The sequence below is a fragment of the Podarcis tiliguerta genome (genome assembly GCF_965153285.1).
Source record: "Podarcis tiliguerta genome assembly, chromosome: 5".
Classification (NCBI taxonomy): domain Eukaryota; kingdom Metazoa; phylum Chordata; class Lepidosauria; order Squamata; family Lacertidae; genus Podarcis; species Podarcis tiliguerta.
The window spans coordinates 87796466-87809356 of record NC_139538.1 but is presented as its reverse complement, the minus strand read 5'-3'; the positions used below and the strand labels follow the sequence as shown (position 1 = coordinate 87809356).

At 42.8% G+C, this 12891-nt stretch overlaps 1 protein-coding gene and 1 long non-coding RNA gene across 2 annotated transcripts in view; one reads left to right on the top strand and one right to left on the bottom strand.

Moving 5' to 3' along the window:
• Nucleotides 1-12110, bottom strand: part of COG3 (component of oligomeric golgi complex 3) — a 48691-nt gene extending 36581 nt beyond the window's left edge. The window contains exons 1-7 of the mRNA XM_083440379.1: nt 11857-12110; nt 6558-6704; nt 5824-5885; nt 4138-4303; nt 3405-3479; nt 1329-1421; nt 439-564 (exon numbers count right to left, since the gene is read on the bottom strand). Coding sequence (XP_083296505.1) covers nt 439-564; nt 1329-1421; nt 3405-3479; nt 4138-4303; nt 5824-5885; nt 6558-6704; nt 11857-12003 — 816 coding nt within the window. The 5' untranslated portion in view covers nt 12004-12110. The remainder of the gene's footprint in view (nt 1-438; nt 565-1328; nt 1422-3404; nt 3480-4137; nt 4304-5823; nt 5886-6557; nt 6705-11856) is intronic.
• A 283-nt stretch (nt 12111-12393) lies between these two features.
• Nucleotides 12394-12891, top strand: part of LOC310677513 — a 574807-nt gene continuing 574309 nt past the window's right edge. The window contains exon 1 of the long non-coding RNA XR_014511205.1: nt 12394-12408. This is a non-coding gene — a long non-coding RNA (uncharacterized lncRNA). The remainder of the gene's footprint in view (nt 12409-12891) is intronic.

Below are 12891 nucleotides of genomic sequence, written 5' to 3'. Positions count from 1 at the left end.
CTAATGAGTCACCCCAAACTCTTGCAGGCTGCAAGATTGCATCTTCATTGGATTCATGGAATCATAGAATCTTTAAAGAGTTGGAAGGGATCCCGAGGGTCATCTAGTCCAACCCCCTGCAATGCAGGAATCTCAGCTAAAGCATCCATGACAGATGGCCATCCAACCTCTGCTGAAGGAAGGAGACTTTCATGTTCAATGGATTGTTGAGGAACAAACACATTGTTCAAGTTATTTACACACCACAGAAGTCCGTACATCATAAAAGTGTGTGTTTGATAAGACAACTATTAAATTTGCCAAACACCCAACATGCTGCTTCAGAATGTAAAAGTGCAGCGAAGAATCACAATAAGAAAGGAAAATTATTTGGGAGATATTCCCAAGATATTTTAGTTCAAAAGAAACACCTACTCACTACTGGCTCTTCCAACTTACCCTTTTAATTAACTGGTTTGTGAGGTTTTGTAGTGTATTCACAGTGTATGTTTTCATGAGGTGCATTGCTCTTGAAAGACATTGTTTGGACTTTGCAAAATACACAGGATAATCCCTAAAGTTTGGCTGGAAAATAAGAAAAAACAACATTTTAAGCAAAAGCTAAGAAAAAGGGAATTGGAATGGACACAATACATCTTCATCTTTGAACTGAACAAGGTGATTTCTGTCTTGCACTAAATGCACATGTTTTAAGAATCAGGAATAACACGATTTATCCCAGGAAAAAGCAAACACTCTTGTATCAGCAGGCTTGGTGTCTCAAAAGAAAAGAGATTGACTGAAAGGGAATGATATGAAGCACACTGCCTTGAAATATGCAACAGAATGAGGAACAAACGCAGATGCTTTTAGGAAACTAACCATCAAGGCTGGCAGAGGCTTGTGCGAAGAAGTTAGTAAGCCCACATTCTATACCAAGGGAATTGTATTCAGAAGTTGTGTGATTGTGCTAGGGGGATGTAGAGAAGGGGAAAGACAAGAAGAAAGGTTTGCTAACTCCTCCTCCTCCTCTCTGTAGCCTTTCTCATGAAAAGCTGCTCTGAATGTTGGGGAAACCTCTGTAACAGCATGGCAGACAGCATTTGGATCTACAGAGGAAGAGGAATTAGCTAAAATTGCTCCCTTCCCCCATGAATACCACTGGGGCAGAGTCACTTCCATCTACAGAATGAAGTGTAGGGATTTAATCCATAAGGATTGTCACGGAAAGCATGAGGTCCCTTTTCCAGTTCTGTCACTGCATTTCCTCAGTTTTAAAACTCATGGGAAACAGAATTGTGCACCACGAAGTAATGTAAACAGGGACAAAAAAACTGAGCCCAACTTACGTGCGAGGAAATATATGCAATACAATCATCAAGTTTAGCCAGCATAGGGATGAAACCATCACTGTTTACTGACAATGTAGGGGAATTCAGTTTCTTGAAAAGAGAAAAACAAGATGTGATATAAGTATCAGTAAGAAAAACAACCAAAGAAATCTGTATATAGTACTATTCATTACAAGTCTTCCAATAATTAAAAGAACAATCAAGGAAACTAACATTAAGGACAAGTATTTCATCCAGTCATGTCCCATGCCTCAAGTGATGAACATCTGGGTGGCTGCAGATATATAGGGTTAGATTCAGACTTAGAAATCAGAAATTCAGAAATCAATGAGACTTAGGTTAGTCATGACTAATTTAAGTCCAATTGATTTCAGTGGGTCTACCATAAATATGACTAAGGCTCGTGTCACACTTTAAACCAAACCATGGTTTAGTGCAGACATAGGCAAACTCCAGCCCTCCAGATGTTTGGGACTACAATTCCCATCATCTCTGACCACTGGTCCTGTTAGCTAGGGATGATGGGAATTGTAGTCCCAAACATCTGGATGGCCAGAGTTTGCCTATGCCTGGTTCAGTGTAAGCGTATGAGTCCAGTCCAACTGCTGCTGCACTTCCATGAGCTAAGCCATGGTTTGGCTTTGCATTATTGTTCGAACCACAGCTTATTGTTTGTCTTTTCGTTGGTTACAGCTTGTGGTTTGTCTGCAGGGAGACAAATCATGAGCTCAGGTTGGGGTAAGGTTTTTTTCCCAAGTGAAAAGAACACTCCATTGCTTTCAGCCCACTCTGCACATTCAAACTAAGGTACGGGTTGGTGTAACACTATTTGAAGATGCAACCCATACTATTTTTCTCTTAAAACATCCTCAGAATATGTTTCTTCTCATCAGCCCATGGAACATAAATGCATTTCAAAATTATTTTCCTCAAATATCACACAGGATGCTCTATATTAATACTCTCAAACTGCAGCAACCAAAAGTTCAATGAACATGGCAAATGGTGCCCAGAGTTGGGAACCTTACCTAGTTCCTTACTATTTATACTCATCAATATCTGCTTACTTACTGTAAATTGGTTTAAACTGTTTTAAGTAAGCATTTTCCTATGCAGAATTTTCCGAACTTTCAATGTAATTGTCTTTCGGCATAGTCACAGCATCAAGAAACATGAATAATGGTGGCCCATTCAATAAACTGCAATAAATTTATAACCCCGTCGCATACTGATCATTCATTGCATGTAACAGTATGCATATTTCATATTTGATTTCACCCTCATAACAAGAGATAGTGACTGGTTTAGGGTCAGCCACTGAGCTTTAATCTGAGTGGCGATCTGAACCTTGGTTTCACTGGCCCCAGTTGACACTCAACTCACTGCTATTAACTTTGGTTGCTGCATTTCCTGCAGTAATATAATTATTTGTATTTGTATTATGATTAAACAACTTTCAGTCCCATTCTATAGGTTATCATTACAGTGGTACCTCGGGTTAAGTACTTAATTCGTTCTGGAGGTCCATTCTTAACCTGAAACTGTTCTTAACCTGAAGCACCACTTTAGCTAATGGGGCCTCCTGCTGCCGCCGGAGCACGATTTCTGTTCTCATCCTGAAAGTTTTTAACCTGAAGCACTATTTCTGGGTTAGCGGAGTCTGTAACCTGAAGCGTATGTAACCTGAGGTACCACTGTATTAATGTTCTTATTGAAATTAGTCAGTTATTTTATAATGCCCTGGCCAAAGAATCTGCACTTGACAACAGTTGGGCCTAATAAACAACATTTCTCCAGCGCCCCTTGGAAATTTGCTCCTTCCTTGTTTTTGAAGACCAAACATAGACAGAGGCTTAAAACCACTTTAACAGAACAATCTTATGCATGCTCACTTAGAATAAAGTTCAGTTCAATTCCATGTACACTTACTCCAGAGTTTTACAGGATTTTAACATAAGAATGATAATTACTAATCAGAGCATGCAACTCTTTAAAGAGTCTCTAGAAAGACATGACTCTAAAGTGGAAAAAGTTTTTTGGTCTTTTTGTGTGTGTTTCAAAACAATTACTTACCGTGTTAATATTTTCCAGTTCATTAAAATATGACAGTTTCTGCTGGATATTTTCTGCCAGGTCCACAAGCTCTGACTGTTCAAGGAGAAATATAAATTATTTTTAGAGGCAGGTAAAAGCCATGGAAATACACTGTATGTCAGGAGAGGACAACCTGTGGGCTGATTATACTAAAACAATTGCATACATTTTGTTACATTTTACTTGCATATAAAGGTATAAGGTGAACTTGGTGAATCAACTATTTCTATTAGAATAGCTTACATCTGAAGCCATTTGCTACATTGGGGATTCATATATTTAGCTTAGAAAGCATAAATTGAGTTTAAAACCTGGAACTTTAGGTCAGACCTTTTTTCTGGTCCAATTTAAGGCTGACATCGCCCTATTAAAAAAGTTACTCTCTGCCAGGATATAAGCCATTCTAGAAAGGGTCCACTGCTCAGAAGAAAAGGTAAAATCCTGGCTTGTCAGGTGCTCTTCTTGCCACACATCCCTTGTTTCCTTTACATCTGGTTATCGTAGGAATTATAAAGACTAAGAACTGTTCACTGTCTGCTTTTTTCCTCTTCCCTCCCCATCATTTTTCCTCTTATGTGTCATGCCTTTTGGCTAAATGTGTTTAGCCTTTTGGCTAAAGAGCAGGATAAAAAAGCTTGCAATAAATAAATAAAGAATGTAGCTACAGATGCATAGGAAGCTGAAGTGTTTTTCTAACTAAGTATGAATTTACCTGCTCTTTCAATAGCTGTTCGCAGGCTTCATGCAGCGTTCCTGTCTTGGTGGAAACAAAGAGATATTGCTTCTGTAATGACTCCAGGTGCTCAAGAGCACTGTTGACATCACTCAAGATAGCATCGCATTGCTCCTCAAATCCAGACAAGCAAGCTCTTGTCTGCCTAGAGAAATCAGAATGCAACCGTTACATATAGGCACACATTTATCCTTTGAACTGATAGAAAGATTCAGGATAGTAGCACGGGGAATCTGTGCAGCTGAACCTATACTGTGCAGACAAGCTTCCGAGCGATCTGGTTAACTAGTGGCTATCTAAGCTATCTAACCTTATGCGCAGAAACCGGTCAACATCTGATGGAAACCAATACATGGCTTATTACAATCAAGGCCTGGCTGAACATACATTACAGAGCAACACCAAACTCCTTTTCAACTTCTATACTTGAAGACCATACTTCATGGTATATAGAAAAATTCAGGACAAAATACGTAGTTTGGGTATTGCTCTGGAGAGCCTCAAAGTATGTGATGAAAACTACATACTCCAAACAATCAAGCAACGGCGTTATGACCACGAAAAACAGCATCTGTCTCCTCACACTCTGAGACCGTGTTCTCTGGAGGCCCTAGGCATAACTACTTCTTATGGATTTTATGCCAATTACCTAAAAGACCTACTACTTCCTTCGCAATGAAGAGCTTTTATGCTTTCCCCTCTGCAGTGGCCACAGGTAAAGGTAAAGGGACCCCTGACCATTAGGTCCAGTTGTGACCAACTCTGGGGTTGCGGCGCTCATCTCGCTTTATTGGCCAAGGGAGCGTACAGCTTCCGGGTCATGTGGCCAGCATGACTAAGCCGCTTCTGGCGAACCAGAGCAGCACACGGAAACACCGTTTACCTTCCCGCTGGAGCGGTACCTGTTTATCTACTTGAACTGACATGCTTTCGAACTGCTAGGTTGGCAGGAGCAGGGACCGAGTAACGGGAGCTCACCCTGTCGCGGGGATTCGAACCTCCGACCTTCTGATTGGCAAGTCCTAGGCTCTGTGGTTTAACCCACAGCGCCACCCACGTCACATGACCACAGGTAGATACTCACAAATTCCTTATCAAGTCCGCCTGTGTGCCTGCAATCAGGGATTACCAGATTGACCGGACCATATTCTTTTGGACTGCCCTTTGCAAAGCAAACTCCGCAAACAGATGCTGAGCAAGAAGTTAGACCTGCGACCAACGGCTCCGAGAAAGCCAAACAAGGTTCCTCCTAGCGGATAGGGACAAGGACGCTACTGCCTCAGTGGCAGTAATTTCCATTTTACCCAGAAGGCTTCTTAATGAATCATCCCTCTAGGAAATAAGACAGGGTGAAGCAGAACAACCGAGTGCCTTGTGACCCTCAACAGCCTCACTCCTGCCCCTTTTAAATTTATCCCACTGATTTGGAATGTCTTAAATTGTAATGCCAATAAAGGTATTTGTATTGTATTGTATTGTATTGTATCGTATTGTATTGTATTGTATCGAGTGGAACGGGAGGAGGATGAAAACGAAGGCATAGCACACACCAAAAGCACACAAGAACGGCAGGACATTCTCACAGGATGTTTGGCAAGTTGCCATTGTTGGGTGCTATGCCTTGATAGTCACAATTCAACCAGTGGGGTGGGGAGGCATATATACCTGTATTTAGCCCCTTCATCTTGATCCATCTGCGTATGGAGTTGATCAAACCATGAGAAGAACTAGAGCAAAGAAGGGAAGAGATTACTTAGGATGCTCTGGGAGAACGGCATCAATGGCATTTGGGCTGATGAAATGGGCTTATTAGGAAATATAATCCAGTGTATTGCAACAATAGCACTGGTGGTAGAGAGAGGAGTCACTGGGTGATTCCTGATGTGGGGGCCGCCCCTGTCCATGCTTCCTGACTGGACGGCAGAATTCAGAAGGTCTATTCCTTAGGTAAAAAAGTCCCTCCCAATTCTATGATCCATTCCTTTGCAATTACACAGAGGGGGGGAAACCTAATGAAATGCTCTATTTTAAAAATAAAATCAAAGCAACTGTTGGACAAAAAAGGAGGTCCGCAGTGTTCCCATTGCCAGCCACTCTCACCCAGCCCACTTCTTCTTTAGAATCTGACAACCTGTACAATGTCCCTGCCCTCTTCACCAAGTTAAGCATTATGGTCCAGCTTTTCTTCCTGGCCATGAGCTGCCAAGTACAGGCACCTCTGAATAGGGAGAGGGACACAGACAGGCCTCAGAGAAGGAAGAATAAAGCAGACATGCACAAGCATCTAAAGACTAACGCCCAGCCAGAATTTTTGCCTATGTATTAAATAACATCACATTTAACACCTTATGTTTTGCATTTGGAATAAGAGACGGCTTGATATTTATGTTATGTTTCACCTGCTGTGCTGTTTCGATTCTTTCATTTTCCATACGCAGCATGGAAAACCCTTTCAAGAGGATGTCCTCTGTGGATTCTGGCACTGTTGCTGTCAATGTTACGGTTAATGATTGCTGACCAAGACTGCTAAAATCTTCAATAGGAAGCTAGACACAAATAAGAAATAAAAATGAATGCGTTGAATGCCTTAAACTGTTTTTTCAAAACTAGTTTCTTCATTACTTACTTCCCCCCATTGAATGTTATAACACACAGTATCATTCATTCAAAACCAGATCAGAATGCTTTTGTCGAAATTGTTCATTTAAACAGAAACAAATGCAACAGATAGCTTTTACTCCCTTTTCTTTTCTTTACAACCGGATGCATCTGAAGTTCTGTAGCTCTGTTGTGCTCCACTGGAAGTTCCACTGGAACTCCAAAGCTGCAGTTTAACTTATTGATCTGTAAGCTAATATAATATACAATGTACAGTGGTACCTCGGGTTACATACGCGTCAGGTTACAGACTCCGCTAACCTAGAAATAGTACCTCGGGTTAAGAACTCTGCTTCAGGATGAGAACAGAAATCGTGCTCCGGCGGTGCGGTGGCAGCTGGAGGCCCCATTAGCTAAAGTGGTGCTTCAGGTTAAGAACAGTTTCAGGTTAAGAACGGACCTCCGGAACAAATTAGGTACTTAACCCGAGGTACCACTGTACTGGTGTCCAAAATCACAAACAGCTGTGCAGGACACCAATTTTAGATTACTTGGTTAAAAAGAGGCCGAGTGAATCAGAGTCTAGCAACATGGGACGTTCAGAATTCCACTTGGAAGAGAACACTCCTGCCAACATGTCTGCAGGATGCGCTTAGTACAGATTTATGAATGAGCACCCCAACTGAGGGACGCAGGTGGCGCTGTGGTCTAAACCACAGAGCTTAGGGCTTGCCAGTCAGAAGGTCAGCAGTTTGAATCCCCATGACAGGGTGAGCTCCCGTTGCTCGGTCCCAGCTCCTGCCAACCTAGCAGTTCGAAAGCATGAAGTGCAAGTAGATAAATAGGTACCACTCTGGCGGGAAGGTAAACAGTGTTTCTCTGCGCTGCTCTGGTTCGCCAGAAGTGGCAGTCATGCTGGCAACATGACCCGGTCCAGTCGTGGCTGACTCTGGGGTTGCGGCGCTCATCTCGCTTTATTGGCCAAGGGAGCTGGCGTACAGCTTCCGGGTCATGTGGCCAGCATGACTAAGCCGCTTCTGGCGAACCAGAGCAGCACACGGAAACGCCGTTTACCTTCCCGCTGGAACGGTACCTATTTATCTACTTGCACTTTGATGTGCTTTTGAACTGCTAGGTTGGCAGGAGCTGGGGCAGAGAAATGGGAGCTCACATCCGTCGCGGGCATTCGAAACGCCAAACTTCTGATAGGCAAGTCCTAGGCTCTGTGGTTCAACCCACAGCGCCACTCGCGTCCCGATAACACTATTACAAAACTAATAAAGTCAGCCACAACATCAGCGTTTCATGCACTTGCATGTCTCCCAATGCAACAAATACGATCATCTGTCAATAATGCTCTTTTGCATTAGTAGGACAACAGACTAGTCTCTGAACAGAAAAATCAATGGGCACGAATTGAAAGCAGGAGAGCTTTTCAATCTATCATGGCATTCTGGTCCAAATAGAGGTAAGGTTTGCTTTTCCGCTACTCATGCTAATTCACTGGGCAATGATGAGGATGTTTCTACACGGACCTCACTCCAGGTATCGGATGAAGTTGTCTAGTTCCCAAAAGCTTATGACGTAATAAATTTTGTAAGACTTCTAGGTACCCAAGACTTTGTTCCTTTTAGCTTGATTACACTGTAAATCACTTAGAAACAGAACTATGTGCCTGGAAAAATGCTGTAACCCACTCTAGGCTCCTTGGAAACAATGGACTATAAAGTAAAGAAGTGACACGACACAACCATCCCTACAACCTTCCTATCTGTAATATTTGCAACCATACCTACCTTCAAGGAGCTCATGGTGTTGTATATGAATTTGAACCATTTTTATTCTCACAACAATTTTGTGAGGTAGGTTAGGTTGAGAGCGCATTACTTGCTCAGTACACAAAACAATACACAAATTCCTTTTGCTTTTTAGAATAAGTGGCACCTGGATTCTGAGCAGAAAAGTAGCAGAGGCGAGAAAAGAGGCTAACCTTTTCTCCACCAGCAGTTTCCCCTGCTCCACGTTGCCGGATGTATGCATCTGAGGGCAGGTCCTTTTTTCTTTTGGCAGAGTGCCCACACCTCACTATTTTTCTATATACTTCTAAACACAGATAAATAAATACCAGCCCTGCAGGGCTTACAAATATGTTTTTTTCTATCAAACTCCTCTGTTCAAAATTTCAAAAATTTGAGAGGGAGAGAGAGAATGAATTTTAATTCGATTCATGTTTAATTGTTTTTAATTATTGAGTCCCCTCCTCCAATGTTTTTCGCTAGGTAAAGGTAAAGGTACCCCTGCCCGTAGGGGCCAGTCTTGCCAGACTCTAGGGTTGTGCGCCCATCTCACTTAAGAGGCCGGGGGCCAGCGCTGTCCGGAGACACTTCCGGGTCACGTGGCCAGCGTGACAAAGCTGCTCTGGCGAGCCAGTACCAGCGCAGCACACGGAACGCCGTTTACCTTCCCGCTGGTAAGCGGTCCCTATTTATCTACTTGCACCCGGGAGTGCTTTCGAACTGCTAGGTTGGCAGGCGCTGGGACCGAACGACGGGAGCACACCCCGCCGCGGGGATTTGAACCGCCGACCTTTCGATCGGCAAGCCCTAGGCGCTGAGGCTTTTACCCACAGCGCCACCTGCGTCCTGGGATGTTTTTCGCTACTCTTTAGCTATTTCTTATTTTATTATTGAGTCCCTCTCAGGCTCATCACATCTCACAGCCCCCTCTTCAAAGAACTCTCCCTAACTGGTGTTGGGCTTAGCATTTATTCTCAGGACACCAAAGAATAGCAATTGGCTGGGGAATTAACAAGTGAGGTCAGAGCGGCAAAAGACAAGCACCATCCCTATAATGCATGGCAAATGTACTGGCTACATAAATTGTTCAGACTGTGGCAGGAATCCGGCTATAGCAGCTGTAGAAGGAGGAGAAAACAGGGGGTGAAGAAGGAGCTATGGGTGGAGGGCAGGGTGGATAAAAATCAATGATTTTTATAAATTTAAATTGGATTTTTAAAATAAAATGCTTTGGAGGAAAAATCTTTCTAAAGATAGTTTTCTATTTAAGTTGCATTATAGTCCAAAGGCTATTCATCAGGAAATGAGGAGTTGTTTTAAGTTTTTCATGTGTGCTAAAACTCAGTCTAAGTTTTTTGTTTTTGTTTAACCGCATCAGTTAACAAACATGGATACACATGCTATAATGTTATTGTTTTAGTTAAATAAATTGTTTAAATTGTTATTAAGGAAATAACACCCTTTCAATAAAGTACAGCAGAAAGGTTGTCCAAATATAAACAGTTAACTTATTAAACCTCACAATAATTTCATAATTAACTATGTATTTCTAATAGTATGATCAAATGAGTAATTTTTGAAATAACTGTAAAAACAACTCTTAAAATTTATTATTCCAAAAATGAAACCTACATCTGGTTGTAAATATTAAGATCATAACAGCAAGAATGAGTCTTTCCGTAAAAAAATATACGTATATGATTTAAATCAAGTCTTACTGACTAGTGATTTAAATTTATTTGATTTAAATCAAATCCACCCTGGTGGAGAGAGACCCTCCCATCCTCTGGTCCCCCTAGGAAAATCAATAAACCTGCTGCACCTGGAAGTGTGTGTGGAGAGGGCAACTGAATGGGACACAGCTGCCAGCAGCTTGTGCTTGTAGGAGCAACACCAGATTTAGGAAGGTGCGGGCAGTTCCCCCACACAGGGTACAAGATCGAGAAGATCTATAACTGATAAGATCCATTTGGGGTTGCTGATTTTGGGCCTCACATGGGGTGCCACGTTACCAAATATTACCCAAGGCTACCCTTCATCTTCCGATGAAGGGCAGCATACCAATTTAATAAATATTATTAGTAATAATGATGTTAGCAGACAGAGCTGCCCCCCCCCCCAACTTTCACCACCTTGTGGCAGCCTGTGTGTACGCGTGTAGGGTTGCTGCCTTTGGTTGGGCAAAATACAGTAAGGTAAAAGGTAATTTGTCCCTTTGGGCAAAATACAGGCCAGGTGTGTTGAGGGGGAGGGAGACATTGGGGGGACTTAAAAATTGCTTTGCAGCAGCTTGCAGATTTAACATATAGTATAAGGGCACAAGAAGAACATACATTTTAAGAAGATTGGAAAATGTTTACTGAATATATGGCGGTAAATTGTGTACACTTTAAAACGCTGGTAGCATTAAGATAAATTCAACAGGGTAAATAAGTTTTGATGGATTTAAACAATGGAATACTGAATGGTTTAGCATATGTAGAATATGCAGGGATTTATGATATGCAAACTGAACCATGGAGAGAGAAGTAATTGGTTTAAGGTTGTTTAGATGACTATTCTAAAAATAAAAATTACACACACACACACAAATAGTCATTTAAACAACCTTTAATCAATCACTTCCCCTCTTTCCCTCAGTGGTTCAGGTTGCATATCATAAATCCCTGCAGAGAGAGAGGGAGAGAGAGGGAGAAAGAGAGTGTCGTTTCTGCACCAGGCAAAACAATTTACAGTATGTAGAAGGTAAGATAGATAGCTTATGTAAAATATGCAGGGATTTATGATATGCAAACTGAACCATGGAGAGAGAAGGGATACACACACACACACATACATATACACAGAGTGTGTGTGTGTGTATATATAGAGAGAGAGAGAGCGTAGAGAGAGAGAGAGAGAGTGTGTATATATATATATATATATACACACACACACACACACACACACACACACAATAGAGAGAGAGAGCTTTGCCCGGTACAGAAACGACTTCAAAGCAATCCATTGCAATGGTCAAACGGAAGCTTATCTTGAGTTTAAACATTGCCACAACCATGTTGGAAGGAAAAATCCTCCCCACCTGCTGAATTTCTGCCTGCCAGGAGTAGGAGGAGGATAAACGTGGAAAACCAGAAAAAGGAGGAGGAGGAGGAGAGAAAGAGAGAGCGCAACACATTCTGCTCCTCTTCCTCAAGGAGAGCTTTCCCCTCCGCGGAGGTTCGTGGCCCCACTGAGGCCCCACGGAAGCGCCGCGTCTCCCTCTCCCCGGCCCAGCCAACCCCGCCAGGGCCCCTCCGCTCACCTCAGCCGGGGCGGGCAGGCAAGGCAGCGCTTCCCTCAGCTCCAGCACCGACTCCTGCTGCCGCTCGGTCAGGGGCGCCAGGGGCCTCAGGGGCCTCTCCCACAGGCTCAGCCGCTCCCGGGCTTCGCTGGGCAGCTCGGCCGCCATCCCCCACCTCCTTCTCCCTTTCTCCCCTCGCCCGGAACTATAACGCTGCCCGGAATCGTTTCCCAGGGGGTGAGAGACGCAGCGCAGCGGCGGACGCGTCACTTCCGCCTCCGGCAGGAAGCGGCTGGCAAAGCCTAGACCCTCTAGACTCAAGAAAAGGTAGACTGAACTCGCCGGCCGGCTTCCGGGGTCCGTAGAAAGAAACGCGCGAAACGCATGACGCTTCAATTACTCAGCTTGCAAAATGTTTAAATGGGTTTAAATTTAAGCGGGTTTCTGGTGTTAACAGGACGTTGCTTCTCTCTCTCTCTCCCCCAGAGCAAAAGTGGGTAATTGCCCATTTTATTTTGATTATTTCGCGCTTTTATATTGTGTGTTTATCCTGAGACCTGCAGGTATAGAGTGGTGTAATAATAATAATAATAATAATAAACAAAAATGTTAAGGTGCCTCTGACTGGGTATCAGTGTTATTCTTTTCCTGACTCCTTTTTTTTTGGCGGGGGAGAGAGGTTTGGTGTTACAGTTCAGTCCAGCAGTTATTAAAGTGTCGGAGCTGGATCTTTTTCCTCAGCCTGGGTTGTGACTGAAAGGTCTTGCTGGCAACGAGAGAAAGAAAAATCAAACTCTGCATCTGCTGTCCTCTGCTGTTTCTTCAACAAGCTGTGCCTTAAGAGTTCAGATGCAATGGGTTTTTAAAATATAAATTGTGTGTGTGTGTGTGTGTGTGTACAATCATTTTAACATTTCAAAACAACTTCCTTCCCCATCTTTCTGCAGTTCCTTAAATTTATTTTTAATATCTTCTGCATATCCAAATTATGTTACTTAATTTGCTCATTTATTCACCTACTTTAAATATATACTCTTATAAAACTGCAGGGTATTA